Source organism: Pyricularia grisea, chromosome I, assembly GCF_004355905.1.
Source record: "Pyricularia grisea strain NI907 chromosome I, whole genome shotgun sequence".
In the NCBI taxonomy this organism is placed as follows: Eukaryota; Fungi; Ascomycota; class Sordariomycetes; order Magnaporthales; family Pyriculariaceae; genus Pyricularia; species Pyricularia grisea.
Genome location: NC_044973.1, coordinates 1,284,360 through 1,303,856, shown reverse-complemented (window position 1 = coordinate 1,303,856; position 19,497 = coordinate 1,284,360). Strand labels below are relative to the sequence as shown.

The following is a 19,497-nucleotide window of genomic DNA, read 5'->3' as shown; positions in this document are numbered from 1 at the left end:
CCCCCCAAAGCACTTTCTCAGGTAACAAGGATTATATTTATTAACATGTAAAGCTTTGACTCACCCTGCAACTCGAAGTAAAGCCTTGCCCAGGGCTGTAACCACTATTTCAGGGTTTGATCTTCGGCATATCTCGTGACTACGACCACATACATTCTTTTGGGTGTTTGGGTGTCATCATGGCTTCACTCCTCCCAACATCCACGTCGATCTTGGCCGCTAGGAAACGCCGGCTAGCTAGACCGGAAAATAACAACGGTCGGCATGATTGCCAACCGCAGCTTTCTTTACTATGGTGGTAAGGGTAAAAATCACTATCCCTAAACAATTAGCACAGCGCTGTGGGCCTTGTGGGTGTTCCAAATTTTGGTAGTAGTTTTTTGCAAAAAAGTAAATTTACTATGCGTAGGTATTTGAAGCTCCCCACAGACAGTTAGGTTGGTAAAGGCCCACGCATACACATACGGTGACAAGGGGTGGTTTTTTTTTCGCCTGCCACCGTGGTATATGTGTACGTGGGCCTTGGTTAATTTAATTATTCGCGGGAGCAACCGAATACCACATTCTTATTTTTGCTCAAAACTATTATAAAAGTCGGTAATGCCCACAAAGCCCACAGCAGCGGACATTGTACAGGGGGATGGAACTCTACCCTTACCACCATTATACCATAGTAGATTATTGGCTCAATTTAAATTGTATATATTATTAACAAATTTCCAGAAATCACTCAAGACTTCACTTTAAAATAATATGTAGAAGAGTCGAACTTGGCTTCTCCACATGCGTGAATTACTTTAAACATGGTTTCAATATAGCGTAAAATGTTTAACCAAAAATAGCTGAAAGTGGGACAAAACTGTAGCACCAGAAATGATCCTTTTCTTTACAAGTTATCAATTTATTTATACTTTTTAGATATTGGTGTAAGTTAACGCAGGGTAATTTGCATTAAGGGCTTATAATATAATTTTAAATCCTGTTCTACAATTGTACTTTGTTCAGCTTCTTTGCGCTTTGATTGCTGAAAATATGGCTGTATGAATAAAAAATGCCGGAACCTTTTGCGTTGCGTTAATTTTGGATACCCACTGTACCTGAGAAAAAGATTTCTTCCAAATTAATACCGAGTCGGCAACGCCCAAGGGGCCACACCACTGGACGATGGAATCTCAATCAGGGCATGTTCGTTTACCCGTAACACCAGAGTACAGCTTTGGAGCTGAGTCAAAACATGAATTATTCTTAGGACATTACACAGGAGTTTTAAGCGACATAACTTCCTACATTAAGATTAATATAAAGATTACTAATTATAACGAGTCTGACAATTGTAGAGTTTAATGACGCATGGATTATCTCTGCATCGAATCTGAGGTCTAATATAGACACTTGCGATTTGAAAAGAGCGAAGTCAATTATATAAACGGGAGGTTTCTCCTGATTGTCTCTCATTTTCGAGTCTCGATTATCACTGTCCACTTTACAACTATATACAATACTTATAAAACCAACCTTTTTAAACTCATTACACATCACTTCTACCAACTCAACAATCTTTTTATTTTTCAAAATGAAGGGTTTTACTATTTTTACCGCCCTTGCTTTGGTCAGTGCCGTATTACGATCAAAGTATCGGGTAACCTATTCTTATGGTAAAGTACAGTGGGTTGAAGCAATTAAGCGTTTAAACTGGGTAACTGGGATTCCTAATAACTGGGGTAAAGTTATAATCGATTCCTGGGTAGGTAGTAAGTTGGATACAAGTTAATTGCTACTAAACAATCTCAAGCTAAATTCTATTTACATGGTAATAAACGTATTTTATATAGTTAATATCCTAAACGTGATTTCCCTTGATCTGTTTAATTTGTAATTCCTAATCGAAATTTTACAAATTACCCCAAATTACATTTTGGTGGTTACGTAATGTTACGTAATTAAATCTTTATATAATCTTATTTTTTACCGGTCGTTGTTTTTTTAATCTATTGTTATTAGGAGGGGTATAACCCCACCTGGCCTTTTTGGTTCCGGTCCAATTATTTAGTCGTAATATTAAATTTCCTTTTTTTTGGCCAAATCCTTTTGGCTTTAAATAGTTTATATTTCCCTAATTTTTATTTTTAATTTTTGGTTTTTTTTTTGCTAATTTTTTCGCGTTATATTTAATCGAATTAATAAATCGAAATCGGGTCGTTTTTCGACAAAACGTCGCCACGCTTTTTTTGCTTTTTTCCTTCCTTTTTCCGTAAATATACCTTCCTATTTTTATTGTAAATTTCGCGGTATAATACGTTACGCCGTTTCGTCGCAAAATTTTTTTCGTTATATTAAATATTTCCGCGTTAACCGTTTTGGTTGCGATATATTGGGTATTTCGAATACCCAATTGCGTAATATTAGTCGGTAATATTTAAAATTCGATGTTAAAATGGAAATTTTGGAAAAAAACATTTTGGTTAAATAGCAGAAAATTTAGAAAAAATAATTGAAATTTTTCCGTTTGCGAAAACAAAAAAAATTGTAATTTAAAAAAATAATGCGAACTATATTTCGCGGAATTAATAATTTGGAAGAATTAAATCGGATGGAACGTAAGGAAATAAAACGGGAAAAACGGCGGCGATTAACCGAAATTTTTTTTAAAATGTTTTTGGAATCGTTTTTTCCGGATTTTAATTTTGTTTGGGATTTGTCCTTCCCAATAGGTTTTTTAAATTCTTTTTTATTGGACGAAATGGATGTTTTCGCGCGGTATCCTATTGGTAAATTATTTTGTTCGTATATTCTAATTTGTAATATATATTAATTGTTTTTTTCGCAGGTTCGTCTCGTAATATGGTTTCGAATTTTAATCGGTCCTTATTTTTTGGAAATGGTAGGTGGTATTTTTTTAAATTTTCCTTTTTTTTTGGCTAATTTACTCGCAAATCCAATTTTTGGTAATATTAGCGGAACGGTTCCTAGCAATTTTAAAAGTGGTTAAAAGATTTCCAAATGTTTTTTTCGTATCCGTAATTTTTTTATTTAATAAGGTATTCCGTTTTTCCGTGGTTACGTTTGTGGTTTAATATTTGTTCTATTTTGTAGGTTTTTTATACGTCGATTTCGATCGTTTTTTATATATTAGTACCGTATGGTACTAATTCCAATAATAATATGTAAAATATCGGGTGGATTTTTATAATATTTGGTAATAATAATTTATAATTGGTATTGCTAATTTTTTTATTAATTTTAAAAGGTCCAAACTTTTTAAAATTAAATTTGCTATTTGGTCGTTGTATTTTAATATTGCGTCGAATAAAATAAACGTTATTTCCTTTTTTAAAGGATGGTCCCTTTATCCGATACTGGTTGGCGTATTTTATTATTTTTTTTCGTACGAATTTTAATTTTTGTTGGAATTTTTTATATAATTATCGTAGCTCGTTTATTTATTTGTTAATTCGCGGTACCGTAATGGTTATTTTAGGTTTTCCATATACGGTAGGATTAAACCTATAATTGGTATAAAACGGGGTTATTTTAGTATTTTCGTTTTTTAAACTATTGTAAACGAATTATATTGTAGGTAATAACCGTACCTAATCGTTTTATTTATAATTTACGTAATATTTCAGGTATTATTCGAATATTTAATTGGCTCGTTTTATTTGTCCGTCCGTCTGGGGGTAAAATACTGTTAATAATTTGTAATTAATTCTTAGTTATTTTATTAATAATTTCCAAAATTTTAATATAAAAAGTTTGTTTTTATCGGTAATAATATTTTTTGGTAATCCGTAATTGCTAATAATTATTCGTAAAAATATATAGGCGATTTTTTTAGCGTTATTGCTTTTTTTATAAGGTAAAAAATAGGCATATTTAATAAATTTGTCCACTATAACCAATATATTATCGTATTTGGTTTTAATAAATAGTTTTTCCGAATATGGTAATTTGACGATAAAATTTATTATAATAGTTTGCTAAATTTTATTAAGGGCTAATAATAGTTATAATAACCTATAAGGTTTATATTTTGCTAATTTGCTTTTGGCGCAAAGTTTGTAATCCTTAATAGCTTTTCGTATTTTTTATCGTATTTTTTTAAAATTATAGTATTATTTTAACCGTTTCCATATTTTGGAAATTTTTTGGTATTCGTATACTTTATTTTCGTGGATTTTCCGTATTTTTTCGGGTATAATCGTTATATTTGTCGTTATAAAATTTCGGTATACTGGTAAAAAGTTTCCGTTTTCGTTTATCGTAAAAATAACGCGTATTTCCTTTGGTATTATATTTTCGTGGTTTGGCTTCCGGTTAAAGGTATTGGCCCTGCCGTTTTTTATTTTTTTCCGGTATACGATCCTAAAATGGAATTTTAATAGGAATTTTAACCATCGGATTTATCGTTTGTTTAATATTTTACTAATGGTAAAATAGGTTAGGTTTTTGTAATCCGTATAAACTAATATTTCGTATTTAATTCCGGATAATTATAGTTTCCATTTTTCGAATATTCGAATAATAGCCATAAATTTTTTATCGTAAATTTGGTAATTAAATTTTAACCCGTATAACTTTTGGAAAAAAAAAGCGCAAAAATACAGTTTTTCTTTTTTATTTCGTTGGCTAAATTATTTTCCGATTACGTAATCGAATACGTCGGTTTTAATTTCGAAAAATTTCGTTAGGTTTAATATTTTAAAAATCGGTTTTCGTACCATTACGTCTCGTAATTATTCGAAAGCCTGTTATATTTATTCCGTCCATTAGAATTTTAAATCCTTTTTAATTATATTGGTTAATAGGGTGGCAATTGCGCCGTATTTTTTAATAAATTTCCTGTAAAAATTTACAAATCCGAAAAAGGTTCGAACATTTTTTACGTTTTGCAGTTAAAGCCATTCTTTTATTATTTGGATTTTCGATTTTTCCATCCTAATTTTTCCAAAAACGATAGTATATTTTAGAAAATTAATTTATTTGCTATAAAAAATACATTTATCGGGTTTAATTAAAAATTTAGCGTTTTGTAATTTTTGTAAAACCGTATGGATGTATTGTTTGTATTTTTTTAACGTTTTGGAAAAAACGAAAATATCGTCCAGATAAATAACGACGAAAATATTTAAACATTTCCGGAAAATATAATTAATTATGGTTTAAAAAGTTATTGGGACGTTAGTAAATCCGAAAGGTATTACCAAATATTCGTAATATTTTCGCCTGGTACGAAACGCGGTTTTCCATTTTTCGCCTTTTTTTATACGGATTAAATTGTATATTTTTTTAAAATTTAATATCGTAAATTATTTTATTTAATAAAATATATTTCGAAATTTTCCGATTAGCGGGAATGGATAGCAATTTTTTATAATAATATCGTTTAATTGTTTGTAATTTACGTATAATCGTAATTTTCCGTTTTTTTTTGGTACGAAAAGGATTAGGTATTCTACTAATAACGTCGATAGTCTAATATATTCTTTTTTAAAATTTTTTTCGAAATATTCGTTTAATATTTCCATTTGTATCGGGTTTAAACCATATATTTTATGGAATTTTGGTTGGGTTTTTTTTTTAATGGTATTTCGTAATCGAATGGATTATATTCGGGTAATCCTATTTCGAATTTTGGGCTAAATAATCGGGTATATATCTGGTATTTTTCTGGGATTTTACCGTTTTTGGCTAATTTGTCCGTAATTGGTATTATATAATTGGATCGGTTTTAATCTATAAATAATCGCCTTTTTTCCGATATTAACTTCGGGGTTAATTATCTTTTTTGTAAATACGCCAGTTATTTTATTTAGTTTTTCCGTATTTTACGTTTTTTATATAAACCTTTCCAAATTGGAAATCGTTTAATAATTAAATGTTTTTTCTATTAAATTTGGCCGGTTATCCAATTTATTTTAGGGTTACTTTTTTTAAACCAGGGGATTTTTAAAATTATATTTTTATCCCTTATTTCCGTAATATTTAAAATAATTCGTTTTTTTCGTCTATAATTTTTTATTTAAAAATATACGGTCTTTATTTCGATAGTACCGTTTCCGTATAAAACTGCTTTTTTTTTTACGGTTTGTAACTGGTATGGTTTTTTTTTTTACTGCCAAAATATTCGTCGTTCCGCCACGATTTTTGGTAATATATAATTGCTTTATATTTTATTATTGAAAAATATTCGTATAGGTTTTTTACCGAATTATATATCGAAAAATATATATTCGTATTTTACTATCGTATTTCGCGTAACGTTTAGGGTTTTTTATTCCGTTTTTATTATTTTCGCCTTTCGGTACTTTATACCGTTTAATTGTTTTAATTTTTTGGTTTGTTGGATTCGCGTCGTAGGTCCTTGTTTTTTTTATTTTTGGGTATAAAACTGCTCTTTATTATTATTCCGTCGAAAGAATATTTTTTTAATATAGGCGTTTTACGCGCGTTCGTAAACGTTTATTTATTTTCCATTTTCGGATCCTATACGATTTTGGTTATAGGAGCGGGTATTTGGTATCGTTATTTTCGTACGTATTAATCCTATATTTTGGCTAATATATGGATTTTATATATATTATATATATATTCGTATTATAGGGGACTTATTTGGTTGCAATATATTATGGGGTATTCGTTATTTGGCGTAAAAATTACTATTGGCTCGTTTCGAAGCCTAATTTTAATTTCCCAATTAAATAATTTTTAAATCGTATAAATTTCGTTAATTCCGGTAATTAATCGTCGTCGAAGGAAAAAGTTGTGGTAAATTTTTTTGTTTATATAGATTTTACAATTGTTTCGGAAATATTTGGCCCAAAAGGTTTAAAGGTATTTTGGGTGTTTAATATCGAATATTGGGTAATTTCCAAACGTAGGGTCCGGGTTTTTTAAAAGGTTTTATTTTTATTACATTAAATTATATCCTGGGAATTAAATTAATTGGTCGTTTCGGTATAAATCGATTTGTTTTTTATTATATTTGTAAAAATCGTTAATTTTTTCCGCGTTATAACGGTTTGGAATTATTTTCTTTTCGTCGTTTAATTTTTCGCCTAAAACGTTATTGGAAAATTTTTCGGTTGGAAATTGGTTGGTTATTTTAATACGGTAGGTTTATTCCAATAATTCCGTATTTAAATCCTCCGAAAAATTCGAATCGGTAAATTCGGGTAAGGTGGTATTTTATCGATATAAGTTAATTGGTAGCTTTATTTTTGTAAATATTCGGTTTTCCATTACTAATATTCGGGTATTTCGTAATTTTTAAAGATATTATTCTACGTCCATTTTAAAATTATTGTGGATTATATAATTATCGTCGTAATAGGTGGTCTAATTTATTAAATTATATTGGTTAGGCTATATTTATTAGTAATTAGTAGCGTTAAACCCTCGTAGCTTTTCGGGTTTACCCCTAAAATCGATAATAAAACCGGGGGTATTATTCTAATTTCCAGGATAATTTTTTGCGATATATTCTATTTTGTTACACTTAAAATATTTGCCACTTTTGGGATTTTTGCGAGGTTTTTTATATTATATCGCGTTAAAATTTATAAATCCGTTATATATTCCGTACGCGGTATTATATTGGCGAAACGGTTTGGGGTATTAATATTTGCGTCCGGTATTAATTTATCGCAAAATTAATCCCTATACGTTACGGCCTTCGCGCCGTTCCAATTTTTTCTCGTAAAATCGGTTATTAATTTTAATTGCTAATTTTACGTATTCGGCTAAAATATCGGGTCGTTTTTTTTTAACAAATTCGTTTTTAATTTTTTTTTTAAATTTTATATAAAAACGTACCATTAGGGTTTCGGGGCCCTATAATAGTTTAGCGGTAATTTGTCGAAATTTACTAATATATTTTAATACCGATTTGGTTTGGGTAAGGCGTACCAATTTACGTTTAACCGTACGTTCCTCGTTTGGATTACCGAATATTCCTTTAAAACATTTTTCGAAATTTTCGTAATCGTCGAAAATACGGTTAATCTCAATTTTACGGTTTTTTTCCTCGTTATAGTCCAAATAATTTCGCAAAATGGGCTCAAATTAGGCGAACGCGTCGCTTTTTAAAAACGAAATTACGTAGGCAATTTTATTTATATTACTATCGAAATTATTTTCGTTAAAATGGAAATAGGCCCTGGTTCCAATAAAGAATTTTTAAAGGGTATCTGGGGTATTATTAAAAGGGGTAAATAAAAAATATTTAATGCTATTTTTATTAATTCGGTTAATTTATTCGGTTATTCGTTTCTAAAATTGTCGATTTTCGGTTTAAAACGTCGCGACCATCTAATACAAAACGTTAACGTTGGCCGGAACGTTGGTAATAAAAAGGGTTTAAAAGGTGGTCCTGTTAAAAAATATTATTTCGGCGGTACTATTCGGTATATTTTAAAGCAAAGTATTAAATAGGAACAATTAAAATATTACGATTAAAATATCGGGTAATTTATTTTTATAATAAAATATAATGGGTTAAAATAATTAAGCGTTTAAATTGGGTAATTGGGATTTCTAATAATTGGGGTAAAATTATAATCGATTTTTGGGTAGGTAATAAATTGGATATAAGTTAATTGTTATTAAATAATTTTAAATTAAATTTTATTTATATGGTAATAAATGTATTTTATATAGTTAATATCCTAGACGTAATTTCCTTTGATTTGTTTGATTTGTGATTTTTAATCGAGGTTTTACAGATTACCCCAGATTACATTTTGGTGGTTACGTGATGTTACGTGATTAAGTCCTTATGTAATCCTGTTTCCTGCCGGTCGCTGTTTTCTTGATCTGTTGTCGTCAGGAGGGGTGTGACCCCACCTGGCCTTCCTGGTTCCGGCCCAACTGTCTGGTCGTAACATGCCGCCGCTGCCGCCGTTGTCAACCAGCCTGACACCGCCACCAACATTCTTGCGAGGCGTGGTCGCGACGACGCCAACAAGGATTACGCCAAATGTTACGAGAAATGCGAGAATGCCAACAGACAGAGAGCCGCTAATGATCAACGGGACTGCCACGCTGATTGCCTCCACTATTTGGATGGCAAAAAGGGCAAAGATGCCCAATATACTCGCAAAGGCTCCAGAGGTCGGCAAGGTCGCGACTAAGTGCATACCACTCAGATTGCAACAGACATTACGAGGCGACATCGTGGACATAGACACCGCCAGGGCTTGGATGGAATGAGTTTCCCAGTTTCCGAATGGATATAAGCGTGCGGGGGCGCACGTGCCTTGCTCTATTAAGACATTCGGTGCTGTTAAACGATTGGAAAACACTGCACCCCTTTTGACGCCATGGGCCTTGCGGATGAGGAGTGTAGCTTTTTTTTTTTTTGTTTTTAAGCAGTAGCTAAGATAGACGCGTTCAAAAATATTTCAATGTTTTACAAAAATACCAGGGTGCTTTGGCCCCAGGGTTCTTGCGGAATTTGTGCTGAGTTGAGCTGATTGTTATGAGCCCTGGTTCTGTCAAGGAGAGACACTGAAGTTTAATTTCGAATGTATAGACAGCAGCAATTAAACAACTGGTACGCTATTGGGCAATTTGTGGCGATAAGAGCGAAGGCAGATAGCTAAGTGAAACTGTTTGGAGCTTTCCAAGAAAGCCCAACTCCGCGGAAGCTTTCGGAAATACACGAAATTTCGCTGGGCGATTATTTACGTACGCAACTCAATCAATAGCAGGTAAGACAAGTACTCAGATGCAAGAACCTGAAGTCAGTCAAGGATTCATAGTGAGTGAGCAAAATCGGCGAGCCTCACTCAGCTGAACGTATTTCCAGACGGTGCCACAAATCAAGGAGGCTGTTACGATCAAGGTATCGGGGTAACCTGTTCTTATGGTAAAGTACAGTGGGTTGAAGCAACTGAGCGTTTGACTGGGTAACTGGGGTTCTCAATAACTGGGGGTGAAATTATAATCGTTCTCAAATAAATATTAAGGTTAACTAAAGTTTAATTGCTGCTAAACAATCCTAAAATCGAATCTATCTATATGGTAATAAACGTAACTTATATAAACTATATTCCAAATGTGATCTTTTTTGATCTGTTTAATTTGTAATTTTCAACTGAAATTTTACAAATCATAAAGATCCATTCCTTTGGCCGTTACGTAAAGTTACGTAAGATCTCGTGGCCTTGCCCTTAAATAATCGTTATTTTGCCGGTCGGTATTTCTTCTGGGCGAATATCGTCAAAAGGAATATAACCCCATTTGGCCTCTCTGGTACCGGCCCAATTATCTGGTCGTAATATCAAATTTCCTTTCTTTTGGCCAAATTCTTTTGGCCTTTAAATAGTTTGTATTCCCCTAATCCTTATTTCTAGTTTCGTTCCTTTTTTGCTAATTTTCTCTTTTTTTGCGCCATGTTTAGTCGCGTCGCTAAATCAAAATCTGGTCGCTCGTCGACGGAACGTCGTTACGTTTTTTTTGCGTTTTTTTTTCCTTATTCCGTGGATATACCTTTTTATTTTTATTATAAATCGCGCGGTATAGTACGTTGCGCTGTTTCGCCGTAAAACTTTTTTCGTTATATTAAATACCTTCGTGTTAATCGGTTTGGTTGCGACATATTGGGGGTATTTAACGCCCAATTACGTAATATCGGTCGGTAATATTCGAAACTGGATACGGAAATCGAGGTTTTGGAAAAGGATATTTTGGCGAAATAGTAAAAGATTTAGGAAAAGCAATTAAAATTGCTTCGTTTACGGAAATAAAAAAAATTGTAGTTTGAGAAAATAATGCGAGCTATGTTTCGCGGAATTAATAATTTGGAGGAATTGGATCGGGTAAAACGTAAAAAGGTAGAATAGGAGGAGCGTCGGCGATCGGCCGAGGTCCTTCCTAAAATGTCCCTAAAATCGTTTTTTCCGGATTCCAATTTTGTTTGGAATTCGATTTTCCCGATGGGTCCTTTAAATCCTTCGTTATTGGATAAAATAAATATTTTTGCGCAACATTCCGTTAATTAGTTGTTTCCTGGTATTTCCTGCTTTATGTTGTATATTAATAGTTCTTTTGTAGGTTCGTTTGGTAGTATGGTTTCGAATTTTGGTCGGTCTTTAATTTTTGGGAATGGTAGGTAATGCTTTTTTAGGTCGTCCTTTTTTTTTTGGCTAATTTGTTCGCAAATCCAATTCCTAATAGTATTGGCGGAGCGGTTTTTGGCAATTCTGGAGGTGGTTAAGGGGTTTCCAAATGTTTTTTTCATGCCTATAATTTTCCCATTTAATAAGGTACTTTGTTTTGCCGTGGTTTCGTCTATGGTCGAATATTCGTTTAACGTCGTAGGTTTATTTTGCGTCGATTTCGATTGTTTTTTGTATATTAGTACCGTGTAGTGCTGGTTCCAATAATAATACGTAAAATATGGGGTAAATTTTTATAATATTTGGTAATAATAGTTTGTAATTGGTATCGCTAATTTTTTTATTAATTTTGAAAGGTCCAAGCTTTTTAAAATCGAACTTGCTATTAGGTTTTTGTATTTTAATATTGCGTCGAATAAAGTAAACGCTATCTCCCTCCTCGAAAGATGGTCCCTTTATCCGATGCTAATTGGCGTATTTTATCATTCTTTTTCGTACAAATTTTAGTTCCTACTGGAATTTTTCGTATAATTGTCGTAATTCGCTCGCTTATTTATCGGCTCGCGGTACCGTAATCGTGGTTTTTGGTTCTTTATACGCTATAGGGTTAAATCTATAATTGGTATAAAATGGGGTTGTCTTGGTATTTTCGTTCTTTAAACTATTATAGGCGAATTATGCTATAGGTAATAATCGTACCCAATTATTTTACTTATGGTTTATATAGCATTTTAGATATTATTTTAGTGTTTAATTGGCTCGTTTTGTTTGTCCGTCTATCTGGGAATGGAACGCTATTAATAGCTTATAGTTTGTTCCGAATTGTTCCATCAAAAATTTCCAGAATTTTGATGTAAAGAATTTGTCTTTATCCGTAACGATGTTTTCTGGAAATCCGTAATTGCTAACAATCATTCGTAAGAATGTGTAGGCGATTTTTTCGGCGTTGTTATTTTTTTTTATATAGTAGGAAATAGGCGTATTTAATAAATTTGTCCACTATAATTAATATATTATTATATTTTGTTTTTGTAAATGGTTTTTCCGAAAGTGGTAATTTGACGATAAAATCCATTGTAATAATTTGCCAGGCCTTGCTGGGGGCTGGTAAGGGTTGGAATAATCCGTAAAATTTGTATTTTACGGATTTGCTTTTGGTATAAAGTTCGCAATCCTTAATGGCTTTTCGTATTTTTTGTCGTATTCTTTGGAAATTATAGTATTGTTTTAACCGTTTCCATATTTTGGAAATTTTTTGGTATCCGTAGGTTTTATTTCCGTAAATCTTCCGTATTTTTTCTGGCGTAATCACCGTATTTATTATTATCAGGCTTCGGTGCGCTGGTAAAAGGTTTCCGTTTTCGTTTGTCGTAAAAATAACCCGTGTTTTTTTTGGTACTATGTTTTCGTGGTCTGGTTTTCGGTTAAAGGCGTCGGCCTTGCCGTTTTTTATTCCTTTTCGGTAGATAATCCTAAAATGGAATTTTAAAAGGAATTCTAACCATTTAATTTGTCGTTTGTTTAACATTTTACTGGTGGTAAAGTGGGTTAGGTTTTTGTGGTCCGTATAAATTAACATTTCGTATTTAATTCCGGATAATTGTGGTTTCCATTTTTCGAATATTCGAATAATAGCCATAAGTTTTTTGTCGTAGATTTGGTAATTAAATTCTGGTTTATATAACTTCTGGGAAAAAAAGGCGCAAGGGTGCAATCTTCCTTTTTCATCTCGTTAGCTAAATTATCCTCCGATTACGTAGTCGGATACGTCGGTTTCGATTTCGAAAGGTTTCGTTGGGTTTGGTATCTTAAAAATCGGTTTTCGCGTTATTGCGTTTCGTAATTGTTCGAAGGTCTATTATATTCGTTCTGTCCATTGGAATTCCAAATCCTTTTTGGTCATATTGGTCAATAGGGTGGCAATCGCGCCGTATCCCTTAATAAATTTTCTGTAAAAGTTCACGAATCCGAGGAAGGCTCGAACGTCTTTTACGTTTTGTGGTTAAAACCATTCCTTTACTGCTTGGATTTTCGATTTTTCCATCCTAATTTTTCCAAAAGCGATAATATATTTTAGGAAATTAATTTGTTTACTATAAAAAATACATTTGTCGGGCTCAATTAAAAGCTTAACGTTTTGTAATTTTTGTAAAACTATATAAACATATTCCTTATATTTTTCCAACGTTTTGGAGAAAACGAGGATATCGTCCAGGTAAATAACGACGAAAATGTTTAAACATTTCCGGAAAACGTGGTTAATTATGGTTTGGAAAGTTACCGGGGCGTTGGTAAGGCCGAAGGGCATTATTAGGTATTCGTAATATTTTCGCCTGGTACGAAACGCGGTTTTTTATTTTTCGCCTTCTTTTATGCGGATTAAATTATATGTTCCTTTAAAATTTAATATCGTAAACCATTTCGTTTGGTAAAGCATATTTCGAAATTTTCCTATTAGCGGGAGCGGGTAGCAATTTTTTATGGTAATGTCGTTTAATTGTCTGTAATCCACGCATAATCGTAATTTTCCGTTCTTTTTTGGTACGAAAAGGATTGGGTATCCTGCTGGTAACGTCGATAGTCTAATGTACCCTTTTTTAAAATTTTTTGCGAAATATTCGTTTAATACCTCTATCTGTGTTAAATTTAAACCGTATATCTTGTAGAACTTCGGTTGGGTTCCTTCTTTTAATGGTATTTCGTAGTCGAATGGGCTATATTCGGGTAATCCTGTTTCGAACTCTGGGCTAAATAGTCGGGTATAAGCCTGGTATTTTTCTGGAATTTTGCCGTTTCCGGTCTGTCCGTCTGCGTTTGGTATTATACGATTGGATCGGTTTTAGTCTGTGGATAATCGCTTTTCTTCCAATATTGGCTCCGGGGTTGGTCGTCTTCCCTATAAATACGCCATTTATTTCGTTTAGTTCCTCCGTACCCTACACTTCCTGTATAAACCCTTCCAGGCTAAAGGTCGTTTAGTAACTAAATACTTTTCCCATTGGATTTGGCCGGTTATCCAATTTATCCTGGGGTTACTTTTCCTAAACCAAAGGATTTTTAAAATCATATTTTTATCCCCTAACGTTGCGTACCCCCTGTTCGGCACCCCCCCTGTTCGGCACCCTGAAAATCTAACAACGAAATGCCTACTTTTATAAGCTGATTTAAATATAAAATTATCAACGGACAAAAATACAATCGTTTTCACGCTTCTCCGGTTCATTAACCTCTTCTTCATCAGCTAAAGGTTCCAAATTTTCTATATCCTTTTCCTGCAATCCAATAATGTTCTGTTTGTTAACCAAAAGCTCGTTTGGATCCGGAACCACCCTCCTCCTTTTAACCGGCCGTATTGCCTCCAGTTGTGCTTCCAATAAGCTGATTTTTTGCTGGGCGCTAGCCAAAAGGGTATCTTTAGCTTCGAAGCTTTTTTGGACTTTTGCAAATAAAAGACGTGAAGTAGCGTTGGTTTTGTTGGATTGGGAAAGTTTTTGCAGTTGAAATCGGACATCTCGGGTCGTTTTAGGGGTTTTCCAAATAAGTAAAGACGGGTCGTTAATTTTTTGGGCTGGGCTTTCCGGTGTTTTATCCCTTTGCAAACCGTTGTTTTTATCTTTTATAACGTTGGCATTGCTATTTTCTAACAAAAAAGGGCTTAAAAGTGGTTTAACCAAGTTTACCGGCCATAACCCCGTTGTACGCCAACCAGATTGAATGGTTTTTGCTATAAATGCTTTTAATCTGGCTTTTCGATAACAAAGTAGGAAATTTCGTTTTCCAATAATTGTTGAACAGCAAAATTGGCTAACAAATCCAAGTTGACGTCGATAAGCTTCTTTTAACGGCCCAAAAACCGATAGATCCAATGGTTGGAGAACGTGTGACGAATGAGGGGGTAAATATAGGAGTTGAATATTGTTTTGCAAGCAAAGAAGCATAAATTCGTCCGTTATATGTGATCCATGGCCATCCAAAACTAATAACCGCTTTTCAGGGGTTAAAGGTTGGGTATACGGAATAAACACTTTTTTTAACCATTCGATAGCCGTTTCGTTATTTGTCCACCCGTTTTCGGTTGCGTGAAATTTCCAATTATCGAAAAGGCTTAAATCCGTCGGAAACCATTGTTGTTGTACGTTTTTTCCCTTAAATATAACAAGGGGAGGGAGGGCAACGCCCGTAGCCGATATACATTCGATTATAGTCGTCCAACCCCGCGTTCCGGGCTCTTTCCGTTGCAACGGCCGGATCCCGTTAAGCCCTAATACCAGGCCGTTAGATCCTTTACCTTCCATTATACCGGTTTCGTCCATATTCCAACGGTTTTCCGGTTTAATAGCGTTAATAACCGGGTTCGTAATATAAAGCCACCAAGATTTAATTACCTCCGTAGTAGCGCCATTAACCCGGGCGTTATCTATTCGACGGGGCCTTTGGGTCTTAAGGATTGGATAACGAGCCAAAAAACGAGTTATCCAACGTTTTCCAAGGCCTTTTGTCTCTCCGGCGGCTTGAAGAATTCGTTCGGCAAAAAAGCGTAATTCTTGATGCGTTGGCGGAAGCCCTAAAGCTGTTTGGGTAAGTACCCAATCAGCCAAATGCTTTTCCTGTTCCGTAGAAAGCCTTTGAAAAGGGCTTTGTGCTTTTTTATAAGCTTGAGAACCTTTAAGTCGACTTTGAAGTGTAGACCTAGGTATTCCCCATTTTCGGGAGGTTTTTGCAATTGGATTGCCATTATTGACGTCGTTAATTGCAGATATAAGCTGTTTTTCAGTATATTGCTTCATTGGAAAATGGAGAATCAAGATTAGAAAAAAGTAAATCCAAAAGTGAAAGATTCATCGAGATATTTATAATAGAAGTTGGAGGATAAAAATAAAAGTGTTGTTATTTTTGGGTGCCGAACAGGGGGGGTGCCGAACAGGGGGTACGCAACGTTAGGTGAGGGGGTTGTGAAGCCTGTCATCCATTTGCTGAAGAAAAACTTTAAAAAGCACCGTTACACAGGGAGAAATTGAAAAGTTTTGCCGGTTCAATGGCGCAAACCCTATCTTAGGGAGCGCATTGGGCCCAAAATTGCGAGGCATCGCCTTCGATTTTTTTTTTTTTTGTAATTATCGCGTCCAAGCTTGACGGTATATTTAGCTTTTGGGCATCCGGTGGGCTAATTTGGTGCATGATAAACCAAATCCGTATGTCGTAGTTCTGACTCTATCCCTTGATCACAATGCGCTGTACGCGTTCACGACTTGACATAAACACCCCCTATATCATACCCCTTATGATCTAAAATGTACATGTTAGAAACTTATAAAGTGTTTTCTTTATCTTTTCTTATTATCCAATAACATGCTCTCTTGCAAACACATCTTTAAACTCCTACATCGGTAACTGTTCTCCCACTACAGTCATTCCTAGGGACTAAAAAGTACATTATTTGCAATGAAGCTCAAAACCGTTTGCGCTATCGCCGCTTTGATGCCAGCAGCCCTTGCTGCTCCAGTCAGCCGTTCCGGATGCGTCCCTGGTACCAAAGCACCCCGAGATGTCGCCATTGTTCAAACGGACAGCAATTCCCATAGTCTCCTCAAACGCTCATCAGGTAAATTCTTTATCAATCTTTGTCATTTGTTCAAAGACAATACTTTATTCAGAATTGCTTAAACATAACCCTATTTTATAGTCCGTAAATTTGCCGGCAAAGTCGATTTAGGGGACGCATGTATGTATGCTGGCAGTGCTGTGTTAGCTGCTGAAGCCTATGTTGGTACTAAAGTGTACCAATCCGAAAAGGCGCACGAACGAGAAAAGGAAGAACAAGAACAACAGCTTGAAGTGTTGGCGGGACGCCGAAAACCGACAGAAGAGAAACCACAGGCTAGAACAGGGTCCTCTGCGTCCACTTATCCTCCGTGGTCATCGGCATGATCGCAATTTCTGAGGTTATTGCAAAAGTTTGTTTCGTGATAGGCCACTAGCTAATCGAATCGAAAAAGCTTTGACGTTTGATGGTACAGCGTTCAAGGCACACGTCTTCCTGCTGAATGACCTTCCGCAAGCCTTGCATTTCTTTGACGCTTATACTTAGACTCTGTGTAGACCGCTAGAGTCTTCTTGATCATTCATTTGCACGAATGCCCAGATTCCAAAGGTAGCTCGTATATTGATGTTCACCTAACGCAGGTTTCGCAGCAAAGGAGATAACCAACAACAAGCACTAATAATGCAACCGGTTTCTGCGCTGCTGGAACTGCAACGCGGTTATCTCGTCATAGCGCGCCGGGTTCTCCTCGGTCACAAACTGCGGCAGCGGTCCGGCCGACGTCTCCCTGCTCGCCTTTTGGAAAAACGCACACGAGTACCTCTCGGGCATCACGGCCCTCTTCTCGTCATGCGGCAGTGTCACACGATGCAACCCGGCCTTGATGACACCGTTCGTCCAGCGCTCAAAGGTGTCGCTGGCGTTTATGACCATCTCGGTCTTTTCGCCCGGCCGCGTCGGTGTCACGGGCAAGAACTCGCCGGGCCTGGTCCTGTCCTCGAGCTCCAGCCCGCCGACGCCATCCTGGAACAGCAGCGTGATGATGCCGTAGTCGGTGTGCGGCCATATTCGCTTCGTGTAGCCCTCGGACAGCGTCTCGGTTGCGATTTGCGGGTACCGGTTCAGGGATATCTCGCTGGCTTCTTGGCGGCAGCGGTCGACAAGCACGCCGGGAGAGAGACCCATGCCCATCTCGATGGCGGTCATGAGCTGGTGAGCTACTTCCCGGCAGGTCAGGTAATGGTTGGCTACCGTCTCTCTGAAACCAGGCAAGTCGTTTTCGTCGGGCCATAGGTTGGGAAATTGTGCATCGTCGAGCGGCCCAGCGTCAAAATGCTCCTACAGACGTTTGATCAGATTCATGCATATTTTTGTTTGGGATCTCATGGGCGTATCTACCCGAGCATCCATCAGTTTGGCAATATCGTCGTATCCTGCGTAATTCTCCTTACGTGTCTTTGCCACCAGCTCAGTGCCTTGTCCACACCAGCCACGTTGCGGGTTCGGGCCTGGAACCCAAGCAATTTTCTGCAAGGCAGACGTAGGCAGGTAGAAGAATCTGCGTGACTGGATTTGGAGAATCTTTAGTCATAAAAACAATGTAACAATGAATGCCAAAGACTTGATCCATGTTTTTTACCTGCTCTAGCAAGTGTGCAACGGCCTTATCAGCAATTCCATGGTTGATTAGTTTGGCGAAACCATATTCGATGAAAGCATTCGTCAGAGCCTGTCCGAACTGTTCTTTGTCTTGTTTTGTGCCCTGGCTGAACTTGGCGAAATCAAGCCGGGGAACTTCCGCCATCGTAACGTTTTATGTTGCGAGCGGTGGAGCTTTGAAGTTAGTCTAGAACCCGAGATGTAGAAATATGTCCTACACAAGAACAAGTCATAATAACGAGAGTTAGTCTAGGAGGGCTGCTCGTCACAATTGGGTGGTTGCGGTTTAAGACATTTCATGCATGGCTCCTACCTAGGATGACAGATCGGGTATAAATGCGACGCAATGGTTGTCAAAGCGTACGACAAATCCTTCTAAAATTCAAATAGAGGGTATTTGACAGCACGTCGATTTTATGACTTGGTTACACATGATGACAAAATTATCGATACAGTTTTCAGCTAGAAACAGATTACTACCAAGGCCTTACGAGCATTCGACCAAGACTTGCTGCTCGTCTCAATCTTTTGACAAATTATCGCTTCGCGTCGTCTGATCTAGGAGCATGCTGTGACCTCTGATATATGGGATCCTATGCACTATATTTCAAGACGACCCTTAAAGATGCTATCTTGGACATGTACACCACAGATTTGTCCTTATGCCTGCATCTGCCCCAGCGAAATATCAACACCGGCTTTATTAATACTGAAAATTCCTGTGGGATGCTTGAGGATGATGGACTTTATGGACCACGTCTCCATCTTGTTGCCGAAGAAAACAACCTGAGCTTGACGATGGAAAGCCAATTACTAAACCGCCAGTTTACAGAAGAGATCTTTTGGAAATGTGCGAACGGCCTTTTGTCCCCAAACTTACACCTGCTCCACCATTTGTAGTCTTGAACCACAAATACGTTTCTGATCTTAGAAAGGCTCAGCTTTGGTTTTGAGGTCCTTCAGGGCCAGCACCAGATTATCAAGTTGGCAATCGAGTAGCGGATATCTGGCTTGGATGCGATTGAGATGTAGATCATGATCTATCCGTTTGCCCGACCCTGCCCAAGTCTTAGTTCTCAAGCATCCACTACAAAGTTTGGACGATGATTTCAAATTATAATGATGACAATAATGAGAATTTTACAGATGCGCGGTTTTATCACATGCCCTTAATATTTA

General features: G+C 35.9%; 1 protein-coding gene across 1 annotated transcript; it reads right to left on the bottom strand.

The window, feature by feature from the left end:
* Positions 1-17,334: 17,334 nt before the first annotated feature.
* PgNI_05459 (uncharacterized protein) lies at positions 17,335-18,463 on the bottom strand (the record flags this gene model as incomplete). The annotated part of the gene is made up of 3 exons (XM_031125490.1): positions 17,335-17,997; positions 18,058-18,225; positions 18,299-18,463. The coding sequence occupies 3 exons, from the start codon at positions 18,461-18,463 to the stop codon at positions 17,335-17,337; spliced, it is 996 nt and encodes a 331-aa protein (XP_030981866.1).
* Between the last annotated feature and the right edge of the window lie 1,034 nt (positions 18,464-19,497).